General features: G+C 51.0%; 2 protein-coding genes across 5 annotated transcripts in view; both read left to right on the top strand.

The window, feature by feature from the left end:
• LOC102451311 (uncharacterized) overlaps positions 1–27,240 on the top strand; it is a 103,742-nt gene that overhangs the window by 59,349 nt on the left and 17,153 nt on the right. For 3 of the 4 annotated variants that reach the window (XM_089777555.1, XM_089777556.1, XM_075925733.2), the window contains one exon: positions 1,946–2,051. Coding sequence is in view for 1 of the 4 variants with exons in the window: in XM_089777554.1 (XP_089633680.1) it covers positions 17,527–17,564 (38 nt within the window). In the remaining 3 variants the exon portion in view is untranslated. Of the gene's footprint in view, positions 1–1,945; positions 2,052–17,275; positions 17,565–27,240 lie in introns of those variants that run through there. The other variant, XM_089777554.1, reaches the window with a different exon arrangement.
• Positions 9,472–15,885, top strand: LOC106731484 (thrombomodulin-like). Its single transcript, XM_089777553.1, has one exon. The coding sequence runs from the start codon at positions 9,795–9,797 to the stop codon at positions 11,439–11,441; it is 1,647 nt and encodes a 548-aa protein (XP_089633679.1). The 5' UTR covers positions 9,472–9,794; the 3' UTR covers positions 11,442–15,885.

The raw sequence follows: 27,240 nt of genomic DNA, 5'->3' as shown, positions 1-27,240 counted from the left end.
GGGGCTAGAGCCCCAAAGGAGTTTTGGTGCCTCTCTGCCATTTGAAGTGCCTAAGTAAAAGGAGTTGCATCTATTTACAATATGTCAATTAGGGATGTTAAATTTAGATTCATTAATTAATCAAATAGTCGATGGGATTTCCATGGCTTGCCCACTGCAGCCCCCAGCACATTCTCAGTGACTGCTCCGGCCAGAGCCAGCTGCCCCAGTCTGAATCTCCCCATTGCAGGGGCATCCCCACGCCCAGCAGAGTCCTCAGGCTGTGAAATGGGCTGTCAGATTTCAGTGCTCCGTTTGCTGGCGCTTCTGCCAGCGGCCAGTAGGTGGCAGCGGAGGAGAACAAATGTCTGTGTGCAGGCTGCTGGAGCTGTAAGGGGACTAGCCCAAGAATTTCCCCTGGGGCTACTCTCGGCCCCTCCTGGCTGCTGGAGAAGAGCCGCATCCATTCGGATTTTGCCCTCCTGTCTCTGCCTTTTTTCTGCTCTTTTCTTTCAGCGTCTGAGGCCGGGCGATGTGGCCCACGAAAGCTTCTGCCCTAATCATGGGATCTGTCTGTAAAGTGCCACCAGGCTCCTGGCTGGTTTTACTGACACAGACTCACACGCAGCCCTCCACAGACCTGTCGTCACCCCGTGGGGCACTAGGCCTAACCCAAGCTCTCCCCCGGACTCTGCTCCTTGCCTGAAGCCCCGTGTGTGGGAGTGGCAGACTCCCCGCACCTTGTGCTTCATTTGCATAATCTCTTCCGATCCATTTTTGCGCAAAAACAAGCAGTGGGGAGGTTTCCTTTTTGCGCAAAAGCCCCCTTTTTGCACAAGCTCCTTAGGCCTCAAAAAAAGGAGCTATACCGATTTTGCACAAAAAGGGGGCTTTTGCACGAAAAGGAAACATCCCCACTGCTTGTTTTTGCGCAAAAATGGATCGGAAGAGATTATGCAAATGAAGCACAAGAAAATGCTAATCCGTGCTTCATTTGCATTGCCTCGTCCAGCAAAACTCGTAGTGTAGATGTAGCCTGAGTTACTGCAGAGAATTCTTTCCCAGGCGTTTGGCTGGTGGGGCTTGGTAAAATACTCCTTCTCTGACCGAGCCCATGTTTGGGGATGGGAAGGAATTTTCCCATGGGTCGGATTTGCAGAGCCCTTGGGAGTGGGGGAGAGGGGAGTTGCCTTTCTTTGCAGCATGGGGCCTGGGTCACAGGCTGGGTTCAGCCAGTGCAAGTGGTAGGTTCTCCATAACTTGAGGACTTAGAAATGGGATTTGAGGCCTTCCGTAACCAGCCAGTGATGGTGGGTCTATGACAGGAGTGAGGGGGTGAGGTTCTGTGGCCTGCGATGTACAGGAGGTCAGACCAGATGCTCTCGAAAGTTCCTTCTGCCCTTAAAGTCTGAGTCTGAGACCTGCCTTTTGGCTCTCTCTTCGACTCCTGACTCCGGCTCTGACCCATGGCTCTGAGTGCTGGTCTTTGGCTGCCCCTGCTCTGACTACTGGGCCTGGCTGCCCAAGCTGTGAGTCTGAGAGGGCTTTGAGTGGGGAGAGGGTGTTGTTATGACAACACCAAACTCCTTCTGTGTGTGTGGGCCGCATCTAAACTAGGGGTCTGTGCTGGCACAGTTATGCCAGTATAGGCTCTGGAGTGTAGGCGCACCCTCTGTTTTCCTGTATAAAATGTCTCACATCCCACGTTTGCAGAGAAAAGGGTGAAAACAGGACCCCCGTGTGTCCTGAAGGCTCAGAAAGCAAAGACACAAAAAAGACACAAAATGAACGAATTAATGATTTGATTTGATTTAATTGATTGATTGATTGATTTTTTTTATCTCATTATTTTAAACTAGTCCAATGATTTTTTTATTTGGCTCCGGATGTTGGTCTGCCTGAGGTTGGCCATGCCCCCAGGACAAAGAATTTTGTGTTGAGGCTAACTTCCATTTTGCTGTTCTAGGAAATGAACAAGGAGGCAGCAGCCGGCAGGAGACTCCAAGGTCAGAGAATTTGGATAAAATCTGGCTGATACAAGGGGCAGGCAGACACCGTATTTTTGTTCCTGAGTAAGTAATGGGGTTCTTTCTACAACAACATGTACAGACGAGTATGTGGGCACTTAACGCCAGGGACACTGATGTTGGAAAGACATGCCTTGGCCATGACCTCCCTTTAGTCCTCCAATCTCTAGTCAGGCAGATATTTGAAATATAGAAAACATCCCTGGGAATCTACAACCACCTTCATAGAAGTTATGGAAAAGAGTCTGCCAAGAACCACTGGCTGAGTTGGATCTTGGGGTCGTAGTAGAATCCCCTAGTGCAGTGTTTCTCTCATTGGGGGGTTTCACCCCAAAAGGGGGTAGCGAGGCGAGTACAGGAGAGTCATGTCAAGCCATAGGGGCAGGGCACAACAGGGTTGTGGATTCACTTCAAGACAGAGTCGATTAGGGATAGTTACTTTTATTAATCTCACCATGGGTATGTCTACACTACAAAGTTAGTTCAAACTAATGGACGTTAGTTCGAACTAACTTTCATAGGCGCTACACTAGCGCTCCGCTAGTTCAAATTAAATTCGAACTAACAGAGCGCTTAGTTTGAACTAGGAAAACCTCATTCCACGAGGACTAAGCCTAGTTCGAACTAGCTAGTTCGAATTAAGGGGTGTGTAGCCCCTTAATTCGAACTAGTGGGAGGCTAGCCCTCCCCAGCTTTCCCTGGTGGCCACTCTGGCCAACACCAGGGAAACTCGTATGCTGCCCTCCCAGTCCCAGACCCCTTAAAGGGCCACGGGCTGGCTACGGTGCCTGTGCCAGGTGCAAGCCTGCCAGCACCCAGCCAGCAGACCCTGCACCTGGCACGGATCGAGCCATCCACCCGATGCCCCCCAGCCCTCCCCCTCTTCCCAGGACCAGGCTGGCTGCTCCCGGAAGCTTGCCCGGGACGGCAAGACGCGGGCACCCGCCTGAGCTAGTGCGGACATCGTGGACCTCGTCCATGATCTCCGCACTAGGCACAGGAAAGTAGCCGTCTAGGGCAGGAGAGCTGCCAGCCTGGCCACCCAGGAGCAGGTGTGCAAGAGAATCAAGGGGGTCCACTGAGACCCCCGACCCTGAGCCCTGAGCTTACAATGGCCGTCCTGGGTCAGACCAAAGGTCGATCTAGCCCAGTAGCCTGCCAACAGCGGCCAACCCTACAGACCCTGGAGCGGATGGACCGAAGACAGTGACCAAGCCATTTGTCTCGTGCCATCCCTCTCCAGCCTTCCACAAACCTTGGGCAGGGACACTACTCCTACCCCCTGGCTAATACCACTCCATGGACCCAACCTCCATGACTTGATCTCACTTCCCTTTAAACTCTGTTCTAGTTCTAGCCTTCACAGCCTCCTGCAGCAAGGAGTTCCACAAGTTGACTCTTTGCTTTGTGAAGAACAACTTTCTGTTACTAGTTTGAAGCCTGCTACCCATTCCTTTCCTTTGGTGTCCTCTAGTCCTTCTTTATGGGAACTAATGAAGAACTTTTCTGTATGCACCCCCTCCACCCCACTCCTGCTTTTAGAGACCTCTATCCTGTCCCCCCTCCGTCTCCTATTTTCTAAGCTGAAAAGTCCCAGTCTCTTTAGCCTCTCTTCATATGGGACCTGTTCCCAACCCCTGATCATTTTAGTTGCCCTCCCCTCTCCCAGCCTCTCTCTTCCCCTCTCCCACCTCCTTTTCCCAGTCTCCCCCAGTTTTGTTCAATAAAGACAGATTCCATTTTGGAAGACATGTTATCTTTATTTTGTACATCAAGAAGAGGGGCTAGGGAAGGGTAAGTGGAAGGAGGTGAGGGAGGAATGGGGCATGAGCCCCCGATGGGGAGGACTGGGCTGGCTCTGCGGGCTTGTGGGGGTGAAAGCTCTCCTGCAGCCCCCCAATTGCCCCCTCTCCCCAGATGGCAGCCTGCAGCAAGTGCAACCGGTCTGATGGCCGAGTGGTGTGATGTGCCCAGTGTGGGTACTCCGGGCAATCCAAGCCACGACTGCTTTGGAAGCGGGGCACCCCTGAGAACTGCCTGTCCGGGGTGGGGTTCGGGACCCTTTAAGCACAGCCCTCAGCTAGCCTGAGGCAGCATCTCCACGCTCTAAGTCCTCCTCTGATGCCCTGCCGGCACTGCTTCCGGCCATCCTTAACCCCAGTTCAGGGTCCACTTAATGTGGACATGCTAGTTCGAATGAGCAAAACGCTAATTCGAACTAGTTTTTAAGTCTGGATCCGTTAGTTCGAATTAACGTTGTAGTGTAAACATACCCCAGTATGTAAAAATACTACTATTACAGGCTTAATACTGCCAGATGGTTACACAGCTACTGCAAAGTAGTACAACAATCAGCATAGGTAAAGCAATGCATGTAAGAGTAACAGGCACTTGGAAATGCTTACGCCCTTTCAGGTCTGCGGGGAGTCCAGTTCCGGTCACCTTGCACCTGCCACAGTGGATGTGGCTCCAGCTAGGGGGATCCAGGGCACCCTTCAAGGTCTAGGTCCCTGTTGAGACTCAATGGGCACGGGACTCCCTACACTACTTATACTACAGTTGTTTACCGAGTGTGCACATATCTGGCTCAGTGCCATTCTTATCGCTCTTATGGGCTGAGACCAAGGTCAAACTTGTTTACCACTTAGTAGTTTCCCAGCTCAAGGCATGGGTTAGAGCTGATTAAGCCCAGCTGCGGTTTGGGCTTGCAGAGTCCCAGGCTATGCTAAGCTGGGTATAGCCGGGATGGAAACCTCTTTGTGGATTCTTGGGGCTGCTGATTTTAAAATGTTCAGCCTGAGTAGCTGTGGTTTAGCATCCTACTTATTTACTAATGGACTGGACAGCCTTTCATCACCCTGGCGTGAGACTAATCCCTCTTTCCTTCCCGATGGATATTGCTGCACTGAACACTTCTGCATCATTGTTCACAATGTTCCCACCCTCCTCTACGGTAGGGTCTGGATCACCTACAAGCCTGTAAACACTTCTGAACCTATCTGCGGGATCAAACCTGTTATTTGTGGTGGTTTGTCTGCAGAGGAAACATCCTGCGGGTCTCTCCAAGTGCTCCTACCCTTGGCGGTACTTCCAACAACACTGAAATGAAATCTCAGGCTCTCAGGGAGGTGGCGTCAGGTTTAACTATTAAAAACACTGGGGCTACGTCTAGACTGGCATGATTTTCCGGAAATGCTTTTAACAGAAAAGTTTTCCGTTAAAAGCATTTTCGGAAAAGCGCTTTTTCCGGAAAAGCGTCCATGGCCAATCTAGACGCGCTTTTCCGCAAAAAAGCCCCGATCGCCATTTTCGTGATCAGGGCTTTTTTGTGGAAAACAGTACTGTGCTGTCTACACTGGCCCTTTTACGCAAATCTTTCGGAAAAGACTTTTGCCCGAACGGGAGCAGCATAGTATTTCCGGAAAATCACTGACGATCTTACATGAGATCGTCAGTGCTTTTCCAGAAATTCAAGCGGCCTGTGTAGACAGCTGGCAAGTTTTTCCGGAAAAGCGTCTGATTTTCCGGAAAAAGTGGCCAGTCTAGACACAGCCTGGGAGCCCAGCGGGCTGTGCTTGGGATACCTGCTCCATGTGTCTAGGTGTCCATCGTGCACTGAAGATTCAGGTGTATTCAAGGGTGGGGAAGGGGTGTAAAATGATGGGGGCACTTCTTTGAAAAATATCCACCCATAAGAAAAGTTCCACCCCTTTAGTTACCTCTCCCATTACACTGCATGTTCTCTGAACATCCTTGCGCAATTGAAACTGGAGTCAACCTTCGATGGGGCTCCTAGGTCTTCGCTCCTTCCGGCGTGATGGGGCAGTTCACATCTCTCCGAGCTGGTGTCCCAGACCCTCAGCAGATCTGGGCGGGGAGACGCCGCTGCCTTGGTTAACCCTTGGACAGAGGTGGAAAGTAACCAAGTAGAAATACGTCATTACACCGCTCAAGTTCGCTTTTCCAGTATTTGTACTTTACTCAAGTAATTTATTTTTGTGATACTTCAACTTTTCTCAAGTAGGTTTTTTTTTAGGAAATATTCTACTTGTTACTCCACTACTATTTCCGGAAACGCTTAGTTACTCCCCACTTTCATCACCCCACTGACAGTTGCACAAGCTCCAGCCAGACCTCCATTCCAACCCTGCTCCACCACTCTTCCTCCCACCCAGATGCCCACTCTCACCCCCTTCCCTATCTCATTGCCTGGCAGCCTATAGGGGAGCCTGCACTACCCTGCCTTGGCAATAAATGGTGATGTTTGCCTTGCCCACTGTGTGGATTTCTGGCCTGTCTCAAGTCTGGGGTGACAAAGCATACAGGCAAGGCCTGAGAGCCAGGAATCGTTTTGCATAACAATGCAGATTAAGCCTGGTACGCGAGACCACGTCAAGCACACAGGACAAGCGGCCTTGTACTGGTACTTGTTTCTGATAAGCAAAAAGTACAGATGCAGCCATAGAACTGTCAACTGTGCACAGAGCAGCAACATCCTCAGCAGCAGGATGTACCCCAGATAGGGGCATTGGGCATGTGACGTATCCTACACAACACGTCATCTATTGGTGAACATTATTAGAACGACCAAGTCTCGCTTTGCTATAAATTGGCCTTAGTAAGAACAATCGGTGGGAGGGAATGGGCAGGACTGACCCACACGTCTTCCTTGATGGAACTAGAAGTGATTCGGCCCTTCACACCGGCTACGTCAGTGGTGGCGTTCCTATGGGTGGGAAAAGACGGAACCACGAACTCCTGCCTGGCACTGTAGGTAGCATACGGGTGAAGTGTGAGTGAATTAGGGTTTATTATTGTATATAGTAGATCTTTTAGCAATTGTTTTTGTATTGCTTTGCGCTGTATTAATTGCTTTAGAATGTATAGTATTTAAAGTTTAAATTGTATAGCACTTGTTCTTAAGGCTAATAACTGTATTACCTGCTTAAAGCTTGCAATAAATAAGAAAGTGGTTTAAGTAGCCCTAGTGTGTCCTGGTTTCCCTTGGATCTAAAATAAATCGAACCACATGACACAGCCCCCTCCCACACACGGACCCCTCATTTTGATCTCATCCCAGAACAAAATGACTGTTTGTGACTAATCAGATTACTTAGTTTTCATTCTGACAGTCACGGCCACAGGGACACACACACATCTCAGAACCTCTGCTGCTGCCAAGTTCGGTTCAAGTGTTTATTCGCAGAGAAACAAAGTCATTCGAGGTAAGAAACCAAACAGATTCTATTGTGCTTCCAGGACGGTTACAGCAGTACTTGCGTTGCACAGGAATACAGAAGCATGTGAGGTGCCAGCAAGGGACAGCAGCCCATCTCGCAAGGGTGCTCCGATTATTGCGTTCAGAAAAGCACAGCAAATGTACAGCCACGGGTTGCCGACGTGTACGGGAACAAACAGGAGCTTACTGGCATTTATTTTCCTGGAGGCTAATTCCGTTTTGCCAAGGGATAACGTACATGACAAAGTTGCAAGTGACGTGCTGGGGAGAAAGGGGAAAGTTACTTTGCACAGATAAAATGCAGATGAACCAAACTGGTCCTGCACTGGACACAAATAGTTACTGGCTTGGGAAGCCGGTGGTGTATTTCAGAGCCGAGAAGGTGGCTCTTTAAATGATCCGCACTTGTGACTGTTCTGGGACGAGAATATTCCTCAACAAGAGACGAGGGAGTTTTCCACAGGCCCGAGCGCACCGCCACGGCCATCGATGTCAGCAGGCAAAGCCGAGTGTGATCCGGTTAGCTCCCCCAAGGGGTCTCTACCACAACTAGACGCCCACAGCTTGGACAAAGGGGCTGTGGGACTGCAGTGCAGACATTCGTGTGTGGCTTGAGCCCCGGAGCCAGGACGCTGCCAGGCGGGATGTCTGCTCTGCCGTTAAACAGTCCCTTAGCGCGAGTGGTGAGAGACAAAGTCAGCTGCCGCGGGCCACCCCAGGGGTGTAACTGCAGTGTCAACAGACCCTAGGGGTATGTCTAGACAACATGCCTCTGCCGACAGAGGCATGTAAAATAGGCTACCCGACATAGTCAAGGAAGCCAGGATTTAAATATCCCCGGCTTCATTACAATAAAAATGGCCGCCGTGCTGTGCCGGCTTAGCTGATCGTCGGCACAGCGCGCGAGTCAAGACGTGGCGCGGTCGACAAAGGAATCCTTTGTCGACCGCTCCCTTGTGCCTCGTGAAACAAGGTTTACAGGAGCAGTGGACGAAGACTTCTCTTGTCGACCGATTCGCGTCTTGACTCACGTGCTGTGCCAACGATCAGCTGAGCCGGCACAGCACGGCGGCCATTTTTATTTTAATGAAGCCGGGGATATTTAAATCCCCGTTTCATTGACTCTGTCGGGTAGCCTATTTTACATGCCTCTGTTGGCAGAGGCATGTAGTCTAGACGTACCCTAAGTGCCTAACTTCAGCCACGACTTTCCACAGCAGGAGTGTGAAGTTCCGACGGAGCGCACAGGTTTGCTGAAAGGGCATGTTAGTGCAGTGAGTTCACTAGTGCGTGTAGCAGGACAGCACGCACCACTCTGGAAACTGCACATGCAAGTGAATACCTAGCTGTGCCGCCAGCAGTAATGGCACGCACAGTTGCAATGCATGTGCATGGAGGCATGCCTCTGATCATCTGTAGACTATCTGGCTCTCGAGCCAAATATGGCTCAGTATGGAGCCAAATATGGCACTTTTGTCCTTCCCAAAATACATGCAACTTTTAAAATGAAAATGAAAACTTAATTCACAATTTTAAAAACTCTTAATTACTCATGCAGCCTGAATGCGTGCATGAACTGAATGTGACCAGTTATGATGTAAACTTCAAAGAAATGTGGGAAAAGAAACAGCAGAAGTCCCATTAAATAAAGCCTCTGATTACAATGTTTCATTTTTTCTTCTGCTTTTTGAAATTTTCTTTCTGTTTTTTTGCGTTTTTACTCCATTTTTAGCTCCAGCAGTTTATACAGTCCAGAAACCATCAGGACACATCTACACAGCAGGGGAAAACTCGAATTAAGCTACACAACTTCAGTGACGTCAATTGTGTAGCTGGAGTTGAAATAGTTTAATTCGGCTTTTGGTGCTGTCTACACAGCAAGGAGTCGAAGGAAGAGCACTCTTCCTCTAACTTCCCTTACTCCTCGTGAAATGAGGGTTACCATGAGTCGGAGTAAAAAGTCCTCCAGCTCGACATTATTAAAGAAAGGCTTGTAGTGTAGACGTGCACTGTGTTATTTTGGAATCACATCAGTTCCTCCAAACTAACGCTGCTGTACAGACATAGCCTCTGGGAATTGTTCCCCAGTCACATAATTGCATGGAACCAGGAGGGGGGACGTGTGTACAGTGTTGGAAAATATCTCAGTGCTGGATTGGGTTTAGCACCTCGCACATGTTGCACATGCCCCTGGCAAAGCATGTGAGTGCAAAGCTTGGGGAATTCTCTGCTCAGTATGGAGGCTGCGTCTGGGCTGCCACTCCTGGGCTGGGTAACCTGGAGCTGAATGAAAGTTTGCAGAAGATTGTAGAAGCCACATGGATGCGAGGCAGCTCTGGTCGCTCTGATAACGGATTAAGGAGCTGATGTAGGCGCGACTCTTTTCCTTCCTGAGCTATAGCGGGGGATGAGACATTGATAAAATCGTGGGCACAAACTTTCAAAAACGACTCTGCCAAGCTCTGGCAGGGAGCAAATGCAAACAGCCGACTGCCTGAGCCCATCTCGGAGTCTGGGGCCAGCCCCTGCTCTGTTAACCACCCTCCACCATGCTGCGGCTCTGCCTGGCACTGCTGGCCACGGCCCAGCTCGGGTACTTGGCCCCCTCGGCGGCGGCGCCGCCGCCCCCGGGGGCGCAGTGCATCGAGCATGACTGCTTCGGCGTGGTCTGGGGGCGCCGGGTGTTCTCCGAGGCCGGCCGGCTCTGCACGGCCAGCGGGGGGCATCTCATGACGGTGCGATCCACGGTGGCGGCGGACGCCATCTCCCTGCTGGTGCCGCGCCAGGGCGCCGCCAGCCTGTGGATCGGGCTGCAGCTGCCCCAGGACCAGCAGTGCCCGGAGCCCGGCCGCAGGCTGCGAGGCTTCCGCTGGGTCACGGGCGATGAGAGCACAGACTACGCCAACTGGAAGCCGGGCGACCCCAGCTGCGGGCCCCAGTGCGTGGCCGTGGCCCCGGACCTCTTGTGGGAGGCGAAGCAGTGTGACTCCGAAGCAGACGGCTTCCTGTGTGAGTACAATTACCCCGGCACGTGCCCCAAGCTCTCCCCGGGGGCAGGCCTGGTGGTGACCTACACCACCCCCTTCGGGGTGCGGGACAGTGACCTCCTGGCCCTCCCGCCCCAAAGCACGGCCTCGGCCCCGGGCCTGGGCGTGGAGCTGGTGTGCCAGGAGCACAGCAGCGGGGGCTGGCGATGGAGCTCAGCCAGCCGGGGGGCCTGGCACTGCCAGCTGGAGAACGGGGGCTGCGAGCACTCGTGCCAGTGGGACGGCGGGAGCCCGCGCTGCGCCTGCCCCCAGGGGGAGCAGCTGGAGCAGGACGGACGCGGCTGCTCTTCCCTGTGCGCCAACGCGCCCTGCGAGCACTTCTGCACCCCGGGCACCGGGAACTTCACCTGCATCTGCTCCGAGGGCTATGAGCTGGCGGGAGACAGCATCCATTGCAAGGACATTGATGAATGTGAAGCCACGCCGGGCGTCTGTGAGCAGGTTTGCACCAACACCAATGGGGGCTTCGACTGCGAGTGCCACCCGGGCTACGAGATGGTGGACGGCAAGTGTGAGGACGTGCTGGATTGCGAGGAAGGCAAGTGTGAGCACAAGTGTGAGGATGTGCCAGGCAGCTACAGCTGCAGCTGCTTCGATGGATTCATTACAGACCCCCAAAACCCGCACAAATGTGCCAGATTTTGCAACCAGACAGAATGCCCAGCAGATTGTGACCCCCACACTGTGGATAGTTGTTACTGCCCCGACGGCTTTATTCTGTACGAGGGCGATGGGGGTGACAAGGTGTGTCAGGATGTGGACGAGTGTGAGCAGGACTGTTGTGACCAGCTCTGCACGAACGAGCCAGGCCGCTACAGGTGTCACTGCCGGGAGGGGTACGTCCTCTCTGACCAGCGCACGTGTTCTCCTGAGGAGGAGTCGTCAGGTGAGACAGAGCCCTACCCCAAAACAGTGGCTCCCACCCGCGCCCCACCGAAGGCAGACAGCCTCCACCCCGGAGCGCTGATCGGAATCAGCATGGGCATCCTGGCCACGCTTTTGGCCCTGCTGGCCATTCTCTACCACCTGGTGAAGAAGCACTGCCCGGCCCGTGGCACCATGGATTATAAATGCAGCAAGAGCACGGAAAAGGAAGTGGTGCTGCAGCAAGTTACCCCCAGGTGCCCTTCTGCCAGCCAGAAACTGTGACAAATCCCATGGGGCCGAAAGCAAAGGGATGCTTTGCTGAGCTGTTCCCATTTGTTGTTTTGTATGTATCAATTTCCTCCTTTTCTGATCCAGGTCTCTCTGTAGTTTAAAGCGCTTCTGTGGGCACTTAGAATATAAAGCCAAATATTGCTTGAACATTTATGTTACCCAAAAAATTCCCGCTGGAAACCACCCAGGGTTACACTAGTATGGATTTATTGATTGAGGAATTAACACTCCACTATATGTACTATATGGTTAAACTAAAGAGGATCGAATTGTCACTAAAGGTTTAAGCTAAAGGGGAACCAGCTATCTCTGACACACAGAAACAAACACACACACTTTCATTCATTCACACACATTCATTCCTGCTCTCGGGTACTCTCACACTAACACAGGCATATGGGTTACAGAAAGAGCCGTGGCATGTTGATTCTGGAGGGTCTGTCTGCTGATCATGTTTGGGGAGGTGGTCAGAAAAGAAAGAGAGCTTCTGGCTGCAAAAGAGGAGCTTCACAGAAAAAGAGCTTCTGCCACATGCTCTCTCATTTTATTGCCTCTGTACAATGCCTGTGACTCATCCACATTTGTCATCAGAGAGCATGCCCCCAGACTTCCCGTGATCCAGCAGAGCAGCAGTGTCTCCTTGATTGGTCTGAAGATTCATCACTTAGCTCCACCTGCTCAGCCTTGAAGTTTCTAATCCCAAACACACAATAGTCTCCACTCACACACACACATTCATATCTCAGGGGAGAATGCAGTTTAGAGCAAGTTACAAGCAGAGTGGATGAAAGTTACAAAAAGTCACAAAGTTGCAAGATCAACAAACGTTAGGGCTGTGTCTACACTGGGCCACTTATTCTGGAAAATCAGCCACTTTTCTGGAATAAGCTGTGAGCTGTCTACACTGGCCCTTGAATTTCCGGAAAAGCAACGATGCTCTACTGTACAAAATCAGCCGCTATTCCGGAAAAGCTACGCTGCTCCCGCTCGCGCATAAGTCCTTATTCCGGAACACTGTTCCAGAAAAGGGCCAGTGTAGACAGCCCAGTAGTCTTTTCCGGAAAAAAGCCCCGATCACGAAAATGACGATCGGGGCTCTTTTCCGGAAAAGCGCGTCTACATTGGCCACAGATGCTTTTCCGGAAAAACGGCTTTTCCGGAAAAGCAGCCTGCCAATGTAGACGCTCCTTTTCCGGAAATACTTATAACGAAAACTATTCTGTTTTAAGCATTTCCGGAAATTCATGCCCGTGTAGACACAGCCTAGGAGTTGTAGAGTTCAAAAGGCAATTCAGCTGAAACAATTACTAAGCTTCAGAGAATCATTTACAAATATCAGTAATTAAGTGATTTAGAAGAAAACTGCCCCCCGCACAATAGCAACGCAGTCAACAGGAGGTTTTTGTCCGTCTCTAAGTCATGTGTTGGCAGGACCTTACAGTTTAATGCATTTCCAGAAAATCTGTGTGTAAATCAAGTAATAGCTTGGGCAAAGGCTTTTTTGCAACAGCTAATTGCCCAGTCCTTCTGTCTTTGACTTCAGTGGCTTTGTGGTGATGCAGTCTGGCCTTCCACAGACCCAGAGTAGGGAGAGCCCCTCACTGAACCTTAAAATGAGGGATAAGGGATCTTTCGGAAAAGGCTTTATTTTCCGAAAGATCCGTGTCTAGACTGGCGCTTTTTTCTGGCAAAGCTCCGAGCCGGAAAAAAGCAGCAGCCATGTTTATGCTAATGAAGCGGGGGAGATTTAAATCCCCGCTTCATTTGCAATTGCGATATATCTAATTTGCATCCCTTTTACGAAAAAGGGATGCAGTCTAGACACAGCCCAAGATAAACACATGAGTGAACGGAGGAGCACTGTGACCACGTGTATTCATCCGCTTCTGCTTATTACCACTGTTTTCACCAACTTATACCGCCACGCGAAAAAGTTCTCCACTTGATTATTTTCATGTTATTTCGGGGATGGCCGTGTTATTTGAAAAACGTTCCCTAAAAAAAAATCGTGCTATTGCGAAAATGTGTTAAGCGGGCATGTGTTAAATGAGTAATTACTGTACATGGTTAACTGATGAGCCTAGGCAGTTAACTAATGCTGCCTGTATCAGAGGCAGCAGCCTGGGGGTGGGGTGTCAGGTGGGAACCAGTGCTTGTGGGGAGAGGCAGCAGTGTGGGGTTGGGGAGGGGCAGGCAGCTTTGCAGAAGCAGGTTCAGAGGCAGCAGCACTGGGTGAAGGGCAGGCAGCTCTGTCATGATTATGAGGGTTAGCCAGCAGCCTGGGGATTAAGGGGTTAACTACACCTAGCCAGGTGGAGTGACCAATAGGAATGTAGGAGGGAGTTTCAACCTGGGACAAAGGAATTTGGGTTTTTTCCTTTCTCCTTTTTTGTCTCTCTGAGAGAGTTCTCTGCAACTACAGAGAGGGACAAGCATGTGTGTCTCTCTCTCTCTCTCTCCAAGACACCAATCTTCATTTTCTGTAAGTAGGGTAAAGTTTAGGCAGTTTCGTTAGGTTTTATTGTTTTAAGGGTTGGGTATGGGAGCTGAGATCTGGCACTGTGTAAAAGATGTTTTGGCTTTTCTTTGTAACTAAGTTCTAGGCCCATGGAGTTTCTCCATGAGTATATTTTGTTACCTTCCTATCTAGCTAGTCATTATGGTTGCAACAGGAATATTGTTGTAATAATAAAAGTTCTTTCTTTTCTTTTTATTAACCTGGCAGTGGTTAATTGTGTGCCTTGATTTTTATTTTAGGGGTAAGATTTCCCAAATGATCTTTCCCCTGATTTCTTTATCAACATTTGGGTGGTGGCAGCGGAAGTTTTATTCCCAAGATCTAGGTTTTTAAGATCTTGGGGGGAAGTTTTATACCAAAGCCTGGTAGATAAGGCTTTGGGGTACACTTGCTGGCCCCCACTTCTGCATTTATCATGCCAGAGTGGGGAAGGAGCCATGACAAGCTCCATAGAAGCCAGAATGCACGGGGAACCAGCTTAAAAGTTACAGATTTTCCTAAATAAACACATTTTAAGATCCCTAATCTACACCCACATCTGCAAAAATGAGCCACAGATATCCGCATCCACATCTGCAGGTGTGGATACCCACAGAAATAAAACAGATATTCTTGAATTAATAGAGCTCTAGAATTTGTGTTTTACAGGCTATAAAGTTTTAATTTTTGAATCTAAATGTCTACACTCCTTAAATAATTCTTGTCTGAGCACCCCCTAATTTCTCACAACTGAAAATTTACATTGATAAAAATTAAAAATTAATTAAACACTGATATTATCTATCAAAATTATTTTAAAAAATTAAATTCTGCCAAGCCCACATATGACACAGGTGTTTTCCTGTTATTCAAGAATGGTCAAACTATGTTACAACTTTAAGAGAGAAAAGAAGGGATGTGTTATATGAAGACTAGTGTTCTTACTGTAAATAGTTAATTCCACTAGTCCATTGTTTTGTAAAAGTTGCACATGGGAAACAGCTTCTTAGTCAATCTATATATGTATCTGTCCGTGCGTGAGTCTGTTTGTTCAAGAACTCCTGCAAATTTGAGGACCACCAAATTTGGCATGCAGGTTCCTCTTATCATAACTTAAAGCAAGGTCAAGATTTGGCTGTGCCTGGACAATGGGATGTGCCTGGAATCCAATTGTGTTTCATAAAATGGAAAGGGAGGGGTCTGATAGCAGGGACAGTTGTGCTCTGGAATGACCACAGGTGGCAGCAAGCGCAGAGGAAAATTATACTGCAGAGTGACCACAGGGGTCAGAGTGTAACAGAGTGACTGGCTGGGGGTGCATTTTGCCAGCCAATGGCCACAGGTACGTGGACACCCTGCCCAACAGCTGGAGCCCAAAACCTCAGCCCCAGCGCTGGACACAAGTGGGGGAGCCCGGAAGGCCAGTGTAGTCCCCACCGCCCTCCCTTTGGAGAGTAGCCATTGGCTGTACACCAAGGTCCCTGCCGCCATGGCTACTCTAGGGAGCACCCGCAAGCTGGTCTCAAAGCACCTACCAGCTGAGCACCGCCAGCCCCGCTGTCATGGCCACCCGGGAGAACGCCTGCCAGTCGGAGAACACAGCCTGTCTTGAGCCCCCAAAAGAACCTGAGCAATGCCAGATAAATCCTCTAGTTGGAAATAGAACTTATGCACAGTTATTCTGTGTAGCTGTCTCATCTCTGGAAATATTGATGGGAACTTAAAATGTACAACTCTTGCAGTAGCTTGAGGAGGTATTTCCCTGCATAGTGAGAAATACTCAGAAGGCACCATTCTCAGCTTTATTGAAAGATACATGTTGACAGAAAAGGTTGCATGAGAGGAGGCTCTAGGTTAATGTCTGCCAGATCCCATTTTAAAACTTTCTTATTAAACATCCAAAATCCAAGAAACCTCCCCCCCCCCCCCCCCCCGCATAATAGACTGAAACCCATAAAATCAAACACTGAGCAATTTCACATTGACAAGGGCAAAGCCAACTACTTCAGAGAAACCCTGAAGTGAGCAATTACGGAATAACCTGCTGATAGGAGAAGGGTGCCCCCCAATCCCATCATTTGGAGTTTGATTAGAGTGGGCAGCAAAAATATGGGGATTGTGAATGGTGGAGGTAGTCCATGAAGAAAGAATATGGGGGCATTAGCTTTAAAGCGGGGGAGAGGAGCTGTGGAGAGAAGTGAATATAGCGGGGTCAGCAGGGAGATGGCAGAACACAGGAAAATTAAGTCTTGTTTATACAAAAATCAATGCCAAAACACTCCGAGTAAATTTCACACTGGAAAAGCTAGTGCCAACTGTTTCAGCGGAACGTGCTTGAAACCCTGATGGAAGAATGACAGAATAATCTGCCGGTAGGAGACAAGCCACTCCGATTTCCAATGCAGAGGTAGGCCCTAGAGATGTTCAAATGTGATTAAGTAACCATATAACCACTGAAAATGTCCGTGGTTACACACAGAGCAGCAGTTGGCTCCTCAGGAACCGGGGCTCGCAGGGGGGTGGCTTTTAAGTTGGCTCCCAGCGCGTCCTGGTTCCCGCCTGCCCCCTCTGATATAGCAGTGTGCGGATATGGGGGCAAAGGCAGTTGCTTTTAAGCCGGCTCCCCACGCGTCCCGGGAGGCAGCGTGTAACCGTGAAGGTTAACCGATGAGCGCAGGTGCCCTTGGCGGCACGCTTCGCACCCAGCTGCCCACCCCCACTGCAAGTCTTGCAGCACCACGAAGGCGCAGGATGGGGGCAGCCACTGCGAGGGGAGTGGGTAGATGGCGGCGGCGGGGGGGGGGGGCGCAGAAAGTGGGAGCCTGGGCACTCGGGTTGCCAGGTGTCCGGTTTTGAAGCGGACAGTCCAGTATTCGAGCTTTGTGTTCGGGAAACACATGGAGACAATAGAAACGTTCTAACTAGGATGGAATGTCCATTGTGATGTCATGTCCAGTCTGGCAGCCCGCCCCGCCCTGGAGCCGGGGCTCCGCATCCGGGCCTGGCGGGGGGGGGGCGGGTGCTGCCTGGGGCTGTGTGCAATGCGGGGGGGGGGTCACTGCGCGTGTTTCGGTGCCACGGGGCGAGCTGCGAGCACCACCAAACCGCGGTGGCTGCAGCCCCACAGGCAGGATCGTGCTGCGTGAGGGGGGGGGGGACGACCCAGGACTGCAAGGAGGGCAGGGCGGGGGGGGGGGTTCGAGGGCAGGGGGCCCAGGCGGCCTTTTGCAGCCAACCCCCAGCCCACGAAGCTGCTGTGCCCTCATTCAAGATGGCCGACTGGTCGGGGCCCTAAGAGGGAGCGGTCTTGCTGCCCACACTCAAGATGGCCGGGAGGGCGGGGCGACGCTCCTGTGTGCCCTGGGCGGCCATCTTGCGTGTGGGCAGCAGGCCCGCGGTGCGTCGGTAAAGCGGCCCCTGCGGCGCAACTATGGTGGCCGCGGCGGGAGGCGGAGCTCTGAGCTCGCGGGCCCTCGGGCGGTACCATCGTGCGGACAGCGGGGGAGGGAGCTGCGCTGTGGAGCCCGGCGGTGCGCAGCGCAGCGCAGCGCAGCGCAGCGCGGGCAGGAGCCGAGCCCCATGAGCCTGCGCGGGAGCTGCGCGCCCTGCTTGGGAGGGTAAGGCTGGGCTGGGCTGCCCCATCGCTACGCCCTGCCTGCCCCTATAGCACGGTATCCCCTAGAGCTACACTCAGCCTGCCCCTATAGCACTGCACCCCCTATAGCTATCGATAGCCCCCCGCCCCTAGAGCTACACTCTGCCTGCCCCATAGCACTGCACCCCCTATAGCTATCGATAGCCCCCAGCCCCTAGAGCTACACTCTGCCTGCCCCTATAGCACTGCACCCACTATAGCTATCGATAGCCCCCCGCCCCTAGAGCTACACTCTGCCTGCCCCTATAGCACTGCACCCCCTATAGCTATCGATAGCCCCCCGCCCCTAGAGCTACACTCTGCCTGCCCCATAGCACTGCACCCCCTATAGCTATCGATAGCCCCCAGCCCCTAGAGCTACACTCTGCCTGCCCCATAGCACTGCACCCCCTATAGCTATCGATAGCCCCCAGCCCCTAGAGCTACACTCTGCCTGCCCCTATAGCACTGCACCCCCTATAGCTATCGATAGCCCCCAGCCCCTAGAGCTACACTCTGCCTGCCCCATAGCACTGCACCCCCTATAGCTATCGATAGCCCCCAGCCCCTAGAGCTACACTCTGCCTGCCCCTATAGCACTGCACCCCCTATAGCTATCGATAGCCCCCAGCCCCTAGAGCTACACTCTGCCTGCCCCATAGCACTGCACCCCCTATAGCTATTGATAGCCCCCAGCCCCTAGAGCTACACTCTGCCTGCCCCTATAGCACTGCACCCCCTATAGCTATCGATAGCCCCCAGCCCCTAGAGCTACACTCTGCCTGCCCCTATAGCACTGCACCCACTATAGCTATCGATAGCCCCCAGCCCCTAGAGCTACACTCTGCCTGCCCCTATAGCACTGCACCCCCTATAGCTATCGATAGCCCCCAGCCCCTAGAGCTACACTCTGCCTGCCCCTATAGCACTGCACCCCCTATAGCTATCGATAGCCCCCCGCCCCTAGAGCTACACTCTGCCTGCCCCTATAGCACTGCACCCCCTATAGCTATCGATAGCCCCCAGCCCCTAGAGCTACACTCTGCCTGCCCCTATAGCACTGCACCCCCTATAGCTATCGATAGCCCCCAGCCCCTAGAGCTACACTCTGCCTGCCCCTATAGCACTGCACCCCCTATAGCTATCGATAGCCCCCAGCCCCTAGAGCTACACTCTGCCTGCCCCTATAGCACTGCACCCACTATAGCTATCGATAGCCCCCAGCCCCTAGAGCTACACTCTGCCTGCCCCTATAACACTGCACCCCCTATAGCTATCGATAGCCCCCAGCCCCTAGAGCTACACTCTGCCTGCCCCTATAGCACTGCACCCACTATAGCTATCGATAGCCCCCAGCCCCTAGAGCTACACTCTGCCTGCCCCTATAGCACTGCACCCCCTATAGCTATCGATAGCCCCCAGCCCCTAGAGCTACACTCTGCCTGCCCCTATAGCACTGCACCCACTATAGCTATCGATAGCCCCCAGCCCCTAGAGCTACACTCTGCCTGCCCCTATAGCACTGCACCCACTATAGCTATCGATAGCCCCCAGCCCCTAGAGCTACACTCTGCCTGCCCCTATAGCAAGCACTGCACCCACTATAGCTATCGATAGCCCCCAGCCCCTAGAGCTACACTCTGCCTGCCCCTATAGCACTGCACCCCCTATAGCTATCGATAGCCCCCAGCCCCTAGAGCTACACTCTGCCTGCCCCTATAGCACTGCACCCCCTATAGCTATCGATAGCCCCCCGCCCCTAGAGCTACACTCTGCCTGCCCCTATAGCACTGCACCCCCTATAGCTATCGATAGCCCCCCGGCCCTATAGCTACTCTCTGCCTGCCCCTATAGCACTGCACCCCCTATAGCTATCGATAGCCCCCCGGCCCTATAGCTACTCTCTGCCTGTCCCTATAGCACTGCACCCCCTATAGCTATCGATAGCCCCCCGCCCCTAGAGCTATACTCTGCCTGCCCCTATAGCACTGCACCCCCTATAGCTATCGATAGCCCCCAGCCCCTAGAGCTACACTCTGCCTGCCCCTATAGCACTGCACCCCCTATAGCTATCGATAGCCCCCAGCCCCTAGAGCTACACTCTGCCTGCCCCTATAGCACTGCACCCCCTATAGCTATCGATAGCCCCCAGCCCCTAGAGCTACACTCTGCCTGCCCCTATAGCACTGCACCCCCTATAGCTATCGATAGCCCCCCGCCCCTAGAGCTACACTCTGCCTGCCCCTATAGCACTGCACCCACTATAGCTATCGATAGCCCCCAGCCCCTAGAGCTACACTCTGCCTGCCCCATAGCACTGCACCCCCTATAGCTATCGATAGCCCCCAGCCCCTAGAGCTACACTCTGCCTGCCCCTATAGCACTGCACCCACTATAGCTATCGATAGCCCCCAGCCCCTAGAGCTACACTCTGCCTGCCCCTATAGCACTGCACCCCCTATAGCTATCGATAGCCCCCAGCCCCTAGAGCTACACTCTGCCTGCCCCTATAGCACTGCACCCACTATAGCTATCGATAGCCCCCAGCCCCTAGAGCTACACTCTGCCTGCCCCATAGCACTGCACCCCCTATAGCTATCGATAGCCCCCAGCCCCTAGAGCTACACTCTGCCTGCCCCTATAGTACTGCACCCTCTATAGCTATCAATAGCCCTCAGCCCCTAGAGCTACACTCTGCCTGCCCCTATAGCACTGCACCCCCTATAGCTATCAATAACCCACTGCCCCTATAGCACTGCACCCCCTATAGCTATCAATAATCCCCTGTCCCTATAGCACTGCACCTCCTATAGCTATCAATAACCCCCTGCCCCTATAGCACTGCACCCCCTATAACTAAAAATAAGCCTCAGCCCCTATAGCTATGCTCTGCCTGCCCCTATAGCACTGCAGCCCCTATGACTGCTTCTTGCCTCCTGCCCCTAGAGCACTGTAGCCCCTCTAACTACACTGTGCCTGCCCCTATGGCACCACAGCCCCTATAGCTGCTCCTTGCCTCCTGCCCCATAGCACTGCCTAGCTATCAATAACCCCCTGGCCCTAGAGCACTGCAGCCCCTATAGCTACACTCTGCATGCCTCTATAGCACTGAAGCTGCTACAGCTGCTTCTTGACTCCTTCCGTTACAGCACTGCAGCCCCTATAGCTACATCTTGTCTGACCCTGTTGCTATGTCCTCCCTGCCCCATAAATCTATATCCTCTCTGGCTATGCCTGCCTGCCCCTTTAGCAGAACAGGCCCCATAGCTACATTCTGCCAGCCCATATAGCACTAAAGCCCTCCATAGCTACTCTCTGACTGTCCCTGTAGCACTATAGCCCCTGTAACTACATCCTGCCCATCCTATAGTACTACAGCCTCCTATGCCCTGCTAGCTACATAGCTCTATAGCCCCTATAGCTCCTCCCTGCTTGCTTCCTAAGCTACAGCCCCCTATAGCTATGCTCTGCTTGCTCCGTAGCTCGGCAGCCCCTATAGCTCTGCAATCCATATACAGGCAGTCCCCGGGTTACGTACAAGATAGGGACTGTAGGTTTGTTCTTAAGTTGAATTTGTATGTAAGTCGGAACTGGCTCCAGATTCAGCCGCTGCTGAAACTGACCAGGGGCTGACTACAGGAAGCTGGAGGCAGAATTGCTCTGCCCCCAGCTTCCTGGAATCAGCCACTGATCAGTTCCAACAGCAGCTGAATCTCGAGCCTGGGACAGAACAGCTGGGCTGCCAGGTAGGTCCCTGCAGGACCAACCTGGCAGCACCCCAGCTGCTCTACCCCAGGGTCCACAACAAAAGCCTGGTCTGCTGGGGGGGCAAACTAGCTGCGCCCCCCTCCCCCCAGCAGACCAGGGACACGGGGAGCAAAGCCGCAGTGGTGGCGGGGTGCCGCGCCTCTGAGGCTTTGCTCTGGCAAAGCCTCAGAGGCGCGGGACCCCGCCGCTGCTGCGGCTTTGCTCCCGGTGTCCCTGGTCTGCTGGAGACGGTCCCCAGCAGACCAGGGACACCCGGAGCAAAGCTGGGGAGGCAGAGGGGTCCCGCGCCTCTGAGGCTTTGCTGTGGCAAAGCCTCAGAGGTGCGGGACCCCGCCGCCGCTGCGGCTTTGCTCCCGGTGCCTCTGGTCTGCTGGGGACCGTCTCCGCCTCCCCGGCTTTGCTCTAGGTGTCCCTGGTCTGCTGGAGACGGTCCCCAGCAGACCAGGGGCACCCGGAGCAGCTTTTCTCACCCCAGAGGTCGAGGTGGCGGGACCGCTGCGCTCTGGGCGGTCCCGCTGCCTGTGAGCTCCGGGGCGAGAGAGCCCCGTTCGTAAGTGCGGATCCGACATAAGTCGGATCCGTGTAACTCGGGGACTGCCTGTAGTTAACTCCTGCCTGTTCCATAACTCTTTGGCCCTATAGCGATCCTCTATGAACTCCTGTAGCTGTACAGCCCCCTATAGCTATACACTGTCCAACTCCTGTATACAGAATTATGCTGATGGGTAAAGGCTAGGAGTTGCCCTATGGATATACCTTGGCTGTCCCATGTTGCTATGTCCCGCCCAACCCTGTAGATGGACACCGTGCTGATGGAGAAGGCTAGGGCTGTCCGTATAGCTGTACCCTACCCAACCCCATCGCAAGTTCCTGGCCAGCCCTGGATAATGTGCCATTGGATACTATGGCTGAAACTGCTCCTATATTCTACCTGGCCCCTATGAACAGACTCTGTGCTTTGGGGTAATTTGTCCAGGGCTGTCTTTTTACCTGACCGGCCCCTTCTGTAGGCAGACACTGTGCGAATGGATACGGGTGGGGGCTGTCCCTGCCTGCCCCTCTATAGACAGACACTGAGCTGAGGGGTAAGGCTGGACACTTACCCATCTGCACAGGGTCCCTGAGCAAGACTTGGGTAATACTGACTGTTATCTTCCTGCCTCCCACAGGTGATGCGTGTGCGTGATATTTGCCCCATTCCTGCTGGCTCTCTTGCCCCCTGCTCTGGTGGCTGCCTGACTCCCCCTGCCATTGCAGCTCATTGCTGCTGTGCTAGCCACATGGCAGCGCTGTCACCTGCCCCCCGACACACGTCTTTGCTCAGTTAAAATAGGAGCAGGTGGTTACTCGAGGTTGAGGGCTGGGTGGTGTTTAATAGCATGAGTGCTGCTGTTCCAGCCCCTGCCGTGCGGGCTCCTCCCTCGCTGTACTGGCTTGTTTCCCAATCACACAAGCAAATGCTTAATGTGAGGCACGCGAATAGTCCCATGGACTTCAGTGGCTCTGGTCACATACTTAAAATTAAGCACGTGCTTAGGAATTTGCAGGACTGGGAACTAATTTCTGCTAGTGTCGATGTTGTGGCTCAGGTTGGAAGTGAGGTGGGTTTGAGAGCCCAAGTTGCTGTGTCCACACTGCTGTTTTTGGTGGGTTAGCTTGAGTCCCACTAGCCCGAGTTTCTACCTGTGCTGGGAGGGTCATTTCCAGCTGAAGAGGAGACGTACCTTTCTGGCTTCCCAGCCAGAATCCAGCTCAAAATAGCACTGCTCTTTGATTCTACACCAAGGATGAGAAACCTCACGACCGGAGGCTGGATGCGGCCCCTGGCTTGCCTAGAGCTGGCCCTCAAGACTCAGAGTCCTGCCAGCAGTGGGGAGCCTGCGCTGGTGCTCCAGCCTCTGGTGTACAAGGGGTATGTGGGGAGTGTCTTTCTCCTCAGTTGGATGCCACCTCAGTGAGGGTTTGTTTGTTTTTTCTGTGGGTCAGCAGCTCCCAACCCAAAAAAGGTTCCCTAGCCCTGATCTAAACCCTAGGGCTAGGTCTACACGACGGAGTTTTTCTGGGATACCGGAAGTATCCTGGAAAAACTCCGCCGTGTCCAGGGAATGCGTCTGCTCTTCTGAAATATTTTTTGGAAGAGCAGATGTGCTCTTTCGGAAGCCCTGTAAACCTCGTTTCACGAGGAAGAAGGGCTCTTCCGAAAGAGGAGGTTTTTCCAAAATTTGGCCCAGTGTAGATGGGCCAAATTTCGAAAAAGCCTCTTCCGAAAAAAGAATTAGAAAAAGGTATGCAAATTGCAGAGTGCAATTTGCGTTCCTTTTTCTGAAAAAGAAGTGTAGTGTAGACATAGCCTAGGTTATCCAGAAACGTTGGGCAGCTGCCAGGCTTTTTCTTTCCTTTTTTTTTTTCTTTTTTTTTCTCTACTGCTTTCATTTATCACACAGATAGGGAACCTTTTTTGGTCAGGGGCCGCTGACCCATAGAAAACTCAGTCAGGGGCTGCACGCAAATGAGAAGTTAAAAAAAAAAAAAAAAACAACCCCTCACTGACCTGGTCCCTGACTTGGAAGGAGAAAGACAGTCCCTATATTCCCCTTGCACACCAGAGCCTAGGGGGCCCAGACTACTAGATTTGTGTGCTCCAGTCCTGTGGGGAGACAGAGGGAGGGGAGGGGGAGGCTCTGGAGCACCAGCCTGGGCTCCCCAATACTGAGGGGGCCCCTTGTGCTTCAGGGGCCAGATCCGGGCAACTTGGAGGCCACGTCCAGCTCCCAGGCCTTACGTTCCCCACCCCTGTTTTATAATGTACAATAACCTGGAAGACAAACACACAGCTCTTGTATTCATCCGTCAGTAGATCAGAGGAGTTGACCATGTGTTATGAAAACCGGAATCTACCCTTTGTTTCATAAACAATGTACTAATGGCACTGCATGACATTTATACATTGTATTTGTTCTGTTTATACTAGGGATGTTAAAATATGTTTCTTTTTGTAAATGTGTAACCCCTGAATTTTTTGAAGCCATCATGTGGACTGCAGGTGTAGGCTGATTGGGTCATGTGTTGAGTCTTGGTCCATGACTAAGTTCCCAGGCACTACAGTAATATAAATAATAAGTAATAAAATAATTTCTGTAATCAGTGGAAGATGTATTGTAACATTGCAACTTTGTTGTGCTCATTTTGAAGACCTTCAGTGGCGATTTTTCATTTCTCTTTGATTGTCATTAATCTAATCAAGAGTAGAGTTTAATAGGAACCAGATTTTCCATTTTATGGAAAATTTTGTTGTTTTGAAATTCTATTCCAAAATTGATGAAAAGAACAACATCAAAAAATTCAAAATTTTCTGTGATAAATTCTGAACAAAATTTGTTCCAGGTTTACCAAAATGAAGCATTTTAATAAAAATTGAATTGTGTGTTTGCCCATATCTTTTTGAAATGTTTTAAATAAAAACAATGAAATTTGTTTCAAAATGTGTTATTGAAACAAGAAATCAAAATGTTGCATTCTGAAAGTTGACACGAGACTTTTGACATTATCAAAATGCTTCATTTTGGGATTTTTTACAAAATGATTTTTTATTGAAATCTGTATTTTTTTAACATACTGATTTTGATGAAAACTGATTTCTTTTTTTGTCAAAAGGTTTTTCGACTAAAAATTTCTAACCATCTGTAACCGGAAGCCATTGAAATAAGTGGAAAGACACCATTTCTTGTTCACTTGATTAGATTTTGGACCAGATCCTGTGAGCATTCAGACATTTTTAAACCCCCCTCATTTAAGCCAGAGTCCTGCAGTGAGTTCTGTCAATAAATCACTCTGCCCCTTTGAAATCAGTGGGGTTCACATGTGTGCATGGGTAATACATGCAGAGCTCATTGCAGGATCAGAGCCTTAAAGGGGAGGAGTAAAGTGTTAATTTATAATCCGATAAAAGATTTTAGCAAGCCCTACTTGTTTTAGGAGCTCCTTGGTTGTTTTATTTAAAAAAATCTTTGATTAATAGTATGGTAAGTCATTTTGGGCTTTCTTCTGCAGGGGAATGGCAGGAGCTTGTGATGATGGGAAATGTTAAGCAAGAGGGCTGTGTCTACACTGGCCACTTATTCCGGAAAATCAGCTGCTTTTCCGGAATAACTTGTCAGCTGTCTACACTGGCCCCTTGAATTTCCGGAAAAGCACTGACAATCTAATGTAAAATCATCAGTGCTTTTCCAGAAAAACTATGCTGCTACCGTTTGGGCAAAAGTCCTTTTCTGGAAAACTGTTCCGGAAAAGGGCCAGTATAGACAGCAAAGATTTATTTTCCGCAAAAAAGCCCCGATCGCGAAAATGACGTTCGGGGCTTTTTTGCAGAAAAGCGCGTCTAGATTGGCCACGGACGCTTTTCCGCAAAAAGTGCTTTTCCGGAAAAACATCCTGCCAATGTAGATGTGCTTTTTCCGAAAATGCTTATAACGGAAAAGTTTTCCGTTATAAGCATTTCCAGAAAATCATGCCAGTGTAGACGTAGCCGAGAAGTCTAGAGACACAGCTCATGTGTCCATGTTTTGATCAAATATTGAGCATGGCTTGGCTCTCTGCACTTCCCTAAGCAGTTTGCACGTTCAGCGCTCTGTAAGTGTGTGTGCGTTCCTAGCAGTCAGAATTGGCTATCCACATGGATGGTTGTAGCAGACTTATGAACCGGCTTCAGCAAATTCTGCCTCTTAAATATTGTGAAGCCATTTCATTTTATTGTTTTAATTGAAGACAGTGGCTTGTGATCAGAAAAGGAATGTGTTTATCTCGATTCTTCATCCGTTAATCATAAACATATGGATTCTTGTACCCTTGAGTAATAATGACAGTGTCTTTCTTTTAATGGACTGCAGTAGTGCTTAAACACTTTCCAGATGCTATAACTGCAAATCTTGATGTCTGTAATTAAAAGTATTATATATGATAAATGTAAGGAAAGATCATGGAATACTATAAACAGTTCACTAAGCAAATTTAATTGTCTTGGTTAAAATAGGCATGTTTTTCATTTCCTCCCTCGTCACTGAAGTGTTGCCATTGATCTACAAAACTGGTAGATGGGTTACAGGAGTATCACAGGAAAACGTGGTGTTTGTTCATGTTTACAGAGTTCCCTGTAAACTGAGCATTTGGGCGGTCACCCAGCAGAGAGTCAAATGATGCCCAGCTGATTAGCAGAGTGCCCACAGCTGGCTGCATGTTTCAACTGGTGGTGCACATCCACACATGCCTCAGTGCACAAAACAAAATTTATTCTGCACTCAGATAAAAAATTAGAGAGGCCAGATAGAAATACTGTGTTTGGTATCCTGTCGCATTAATTTCCTCTTGAGCTGTTTGTTTAGACCCCAGTTCAGCACATCTAAGCACATGCTTAAGTTCCATTTAAGTCAGTGGGATATACGTAGGGCCCTACTAAATTCACGGCCATGAAAAATGCGTCATGGAACATGAAATCTGGTCTTTTGTGTGCTTTTATCCTATGCTATACAGATTTCATGAGAGACCAGCGTTTCTCAAAATTGGAGGTCTTGACCCAAGAGGGAGTTGCTTGCAGGGGAGTCACAAGATTATTTTAAGGGGGGTCATGATTAAGGATGTTAAAATGTGGTTAATTGACCAGTTGATGGAATTAATTGACTGGTCAATAGGCACTTCCTCATTCTTCCTTTGAAATGTACAAGAGCCCCCAATTTTGCAGCAGCCTCCCCTGCCTCTGCCCCTGCACTGCTGCCTCTAATAGAGGTAGCAATGTGTGTGGGAGGGCAGCTGGCACCATAGAGCTGGTGTTGGGGGAACTGGCTTTTAATCCGACTCCCCTCAGCACTGGCTCTTTCCTGTCCCCTCCCCCTGCTACC

This window comes from Pelodiscus sinensis, chromosome 3 (genome assembly GCF_052426305.1).
Source record: "Pelodiscus sinensis isolate ZL-2025 chromosome 3, ASM5242630v1, whole genome shotgun sequence".
In the NCBI taxonomy this organism is placed as follows: Eukaryota; Metazoa; Chordata; order Testudines; family Trionychidae; genus Pelodiscus; species Pelodiscus sinensis.
The sequence above is the reverse complement of the archived record's forward strand: the minus strand, read 5'-3'. Positions and strand labels throughout refer to the sequence as shown.